The sequence below is a fragment of the Erigeron canadensis genome, chromosome 4 (assembly GCF_010389155.1).
Source record: "Erigeron canadensis isolate Cc75 chromosome 4, C_canadensis_v1, whole genome shotgun sequence".
NCBI lineage: Eukaryota > Viridiplantae > Streptophyta > Magnoliopsida > Asterales > Asteraceae > Erigeron > Erigeron canadensis.
Window position 1 is genome coordinate 1506462 of NC_057764.1, and position 4657 is coordinate 1511118.

The 4657-nt window shown below is 33.1% G+C and overlaps 1 protein-coding gene across 1 annotated transcript; it reads right to left on the reverse strand.

Moving 5' to 3' along the window:
• Nucleotides 1–1659: 1659 nt before the first annotated feature.
• On the reverse strand, nt 1660–4440 carry LOC122596101 (E3 ubiquitin-protein ligase RGLG2-like). The gene is made up of 11 exons (XM_043768621.1): nt 4091–4440; nt 3907–3991; nt 3601–3741; nt 3398–3511; nt 3128–3225; nt 2919–2998; nt 2688–2793; nt 2465–2592; nt 2191–2332; nt 2045–2101; nt 1660–1948 (listed from the first exon to the last, which is right to left on the reverse strand). The coding sequence occupies exons 1-11, from the start codon at nt 4292–4294 to the stop codon at nt 1868–1870; spliced, it is 1236 nt and encodes a 411-aa protein (XP_043624556.1). The 5' UTR covers nt 4295–4440; the 3' UTR covers nt 1660–1867.
• Nucleotides 4441–4657: the final 217 nt, after the last annotated feature.

A 4657-nucleotide genomic window follows, 5' to 3' on the forward strand; every position in this document is an offset into this window, starting at 1 on the left:
GTCAAGGTAGTGACGAATCCTTTCTAGAGGCTTTAATGAACATTCGGCCTTATTAGTAGAAAAATGGATGTGCTTCTCAAGGAAACGTCTTCGAAAAACATGGAATCTTGGTATTATAAGATGAGACATAAATAAAAGGAAAATGTTAAAAATAACCCCCGAAGTTATAGTTACTTTGTTTAGGCATGTATAATAGTATTGTATTCCGATATTTAAGCATATTTTCGACAGGTAGTTAAGATTAAATGTACAACACTTTTAAATATGTCATAACAAATTAAACATAGCCCTAATGGTTATGTTTATCATTTCTCTAAGAGTGCATTCTTGAGTTATATTTTGAAGAGATAAGAAAAGAAATGGTAAGAAACTTTTAATTTTTGTATTCTTGAGTTTTTGTTTTAAAAGAAAGGGAAGGAAAAGAAAGGGAAAAATAAGATGATTAATCCCAAAACTTTCTTGCCACTTTTGGCAAGATTTGGAAGGAAAAGTGGTAAAATTTTTATTATAACCCTCAAACTTATATAAAAGTTTTAATTATTACAAGGCTATAAATGTAAAATTGTATCTTTTATCCTTTCTTTTCCTTTCCTTCTAACTCAAGAATACATTTAACTATCAACTTTATTTTCTTTTCTTTCGACTCGAGAATACCTTTTTTTTATGTATTTATCTATTATTGTTTTCCCTATCCAATCTTCTCCTTTTTTATCTTTTAATAAAAACTCGAGAATACAGTGTAAATAAAATTATTTTGAAACATTCACGGTCGTATCTCGTTGGGAATATCAATACAACCCGCCAGTGTTTGTTTTTCTTTCACATGGTAAATTTAAGATTTAGTTCATTTGTTCGAATAAGATAAATTATAAATTAAAAAAAAATCACACAGAACAAAAAAGCATACAACTTTTTATAAATTAACTTTCAGAACATTTTTTTTAAAGGTGAATTTCGTTGAAAACTTCATGTCACGATTCGACGAAGAAAGTTCTAATATGTAATTACATACACATTTGACTTTATTTATAAAAAAAAAAAAGTCATATCAACTTCAAGAGCCAATGATAACTATGGTATCAACCATCACTCGAGCTTTCACTTAATAATTTAGGTTGTGGATAACTATCACTCTAAGAAAATCCTATGGTATTTGTGTCTAATTTTACTAGCACGTTAACTGCATAATGCAGCATTGTTTGTGTTGGCGACGGTATGGTGGTGGGTATGCTTGTCGGTGGTAGAATTAAGCGGCGGCGAACACTGGTGTAGATAATTGATGTAAAAGTTATTTATATAAATGATTAATGGTGATTTTTAAAGAAAAATGACTGATATTGTATTATTGTAATATACGGTAATCATTAAGGGTATTTTAGACATTTTTTTACATGTAACTTTTAACATGGGTTATTCTTTTTATAAAATTGTATAGAAATAGATAATCGTTACATTATTTTTGTTAAATAGGCTCGTTTAAAAATTACAGGGAGTATATTGAGTAATACAGTAATTCAAATTTAAGTAGTCTTAAATCAAGCAATCTTGTAGGTTGTATATAAAGTCTTAAATCTGATTATCGTTGTACTCCCAAGTATTGTAAAGGTATGAATAAAATTTTGCCATTTCCAAAAACAATAACTATATACTTACCATGACTTCAAACAAGTACACTTAAAGATGATCGGTTTGTAACAAATGACAAAATAGAGTGCTTACAAAAAAATTAATCACGCGATATCGTTGCAAATATGTATCAACAATATGTATTCACAAAGACAGTCTAAAGCATAATTTACCATGTATCTAGACGTTAAAAATTAACGATACTATTTCCTTCTTATCACATCGGGCTCGATTGAGCCAACTAATACAACACTATTTTGGTCTCAATCACACTGCGGCAGATAGGACACAGCGATAGACTAACTCCACACTCGCAACACGTCTGTTAATAACAACAACAACAACAACAACAAGGGGATTATTTCTATATGATGCATATATGTTGGTCGTAAAGGAGACATCGTGTATTGAATCTTACCTGATGCCCACAACCAAAAGCCATGTCTTTTGGGTTATTGAAACAAACAGGGCAGACCTAAAAAACACCAAATTAATGTTGTACAATATTTAGTCAGTAACGATATAAAACAACCACTCAAATCTAAAAGTTTAGATACTACTTACGTTATTGTCATAGATAGAAGTTGGTGCTGGGAATGGAATGTCATTTACATGAGAGTGACCGACACTCGGATTCCTAAAATTCGTATGGTCATTGCAAGGAGGAGGCAGGGGAATGGTGTTTGGAGCACAACCCGTTCGGGCACTGATGGAGATCATTAACAATACATATAAAGTTAAGTATATATATTTCGTGTTAATTATTGCTTATGAATTATTGTATGTGTTTGTGATTATTGATGCTAACAAGTAATTAACAACGTATATATGAATTTACCCGAGTAGGCCGAGCTCAAGGGTTGCTTTGTATTGGGAAGGTATCTCCATCAGCGCAGTTAAAGCAAAATCGGTCTGTTTTTTCATTGGATCAATGTTCCTTGACATGATCTCGGTAAAATTCACAAACTAGCAGGAAACAAGAATAAATCGTTTATATACACGTGATCAAAAGAAAGATATACACGATATATTTTTTTCCTTTGACGGTTTCTGATGCAAACCTGAATATTGTCAAAGGCTCGAGCAGGTATGTTGTCATCGAATTCCTTCATCGTGTCCCATGGACCATCCCCAACCCCAACTAGTATTATTGATAACGGATAGTTACTAAAATCATGAAAACAAGAATATGAGATTCTTTGAATGATTTGTAAAGATTTTTAAGGATATGATGTGGCAGCCAATTTAGGACCCCCAAAAGGCATACCTACAATTGGAAAGTTGATTGTTACCTGGCATTCACAATGGCATCGATGGTCTTTCGTTCTTGGGGACTGGAATGTCCGTATTCGGTATCAATACTTCTTGTTACCTGATGAAAAGCAAAACTCTCAGTTGCTATTTATAGTGACACATTTAAGGTGTTAGTGACGATTCAGGATATAAGCGACGGTTTGTGCACATTAGACGCAAACTAAAAGAGAATGTTTGACTAAATCACCTGACCATCAGCAATAATCAGCAAAACATGGTATTGACCACCACTTTCTTCAACAATTGTCATGGCCATTTCTATAATAGGTGCAAAAGATGTTGGCCCTGTAAACGGTTCAATACGGAATGTAAATGACAACTGAAAAGAGTAACGACCAAAAGATCAGTTTCCATACATTTCATTGTAACAATGGTGTGTCACAAATTCGACACTCGGAAAGGGATTTTGAGACATAGAGACATTAGTAGAGATGAATAAATATGTATAAAATGGTACCCGAAAGGCGAAGTTGAGGAGCTATCTCTTTATATCGTCTCAATACATCTTCAAATCCTTGACAAAAACTTGAATCCGGATAGAAACTGAATACACTTTGATCATGTGTTGAGGCTACAAAAAAATTAATTCAAGTTAATCTCATAAGATATGGCTACGAAACCGTAAAATAACTCTAGCTGCTTTATTTCAGAATTAAGTACCATCTCCAAACCCAAAACAAGGGATTAAGTTATCCTCATCGAAAGCTGATAGTGTTTTCCCAATGATCGAAATTGCTTGTTCATACGGATTTTGTGACACTCCAATGCTATGCAAGCTTCGTCTATTGAATGACTCCTTCCCTAATTAATTTGTAACGAATGTTAAAAAGTCAACAACTTGCCAAAAATTGTGACTTGTTCTAATGTCTATACAAATTAATTCAGTCACAACAGATCACTTTTTTTTTTGGTGAAATAATGAAGAATTCTAGTTCATGACAAAGTGGATCACTAAATAATACAAACCTGTCCATTCATTGCTTTTAGTGAAATCGATACCAACAATAAGATTGGACGATTCAAGTCCTGCTTGAGCAAGAGCCGAAGTAACCTAAATAATAACGATAATCTGATCCATCAGCAAATAAGTCACAAAAAAGACGAAATATATATTTCATGAAATACATATAACTTATTATTCACAAGTAACCTGTTCAAGTGTTTCGTAGTTGTCGGCTATTCTTGAATACTTTGTATCCAACCGTCTTTGAGACCCTTGTAACCCGTAACCATAAGGCGACGATGGTGGGCCATCAGGATGCATTGGGGTGTAAGTAGAATAACCGGAGTCGGGATAGGTGTACGTGTTAACTCTAGCTGGCGGTGATGTCTCCTTTGAACTCTTGCCTCCCATTTTTAACTAAAATGGTAGTATGGAATTTGATAAAGATGGAAAAACTTATAGAATTTTAAGATCTTCGGTACCAAACTACCAATAATAATAGACGTGTTTGTAAAGTGTGTGTATATATTTATGGATTAAAAGACAAACGCCTAATAGTACTATTGGTTTTAGTATTATATCATTTAAAAACGTCACTAGTTGACAATATAAATAAAAATATAGAAACTAAGAAAAGAAATTGCTCGGAAAAAGGGAAGACGAATGGAAAGAAAGGGCAAACCCGAAAGCATCTATGGTCACCTGCATTCAATTCAATTCGAGTTGAATTTTTCTCAATGGTGCATTTCAAACTTCGACTGTTTGGTTGTAAAT

Coding starts and splice junctions, on each gene's coding strand:
- LOC122596101 (XM_043768621.1), bottom strand. CDS start 4,294: ATGGGAGGCAAGAGTTCAAAGGAGACATCACCGCCAGCTAGAGTTAAC. Junction 3,992..4,090: donor ACTACGAAACACTTGAACAG/GTTACTTGTGAA, acceptor GTTATTATTTAG/GTTACTTCGGCTCTTGCTCA. Junction 2,102..2,190: donor CTTCTATCTATGACAATAAC/GTAAGTAGTATC, acceptor GGTGTTTTTTAG/GTCTGCCCTGTTTGTTTCAA.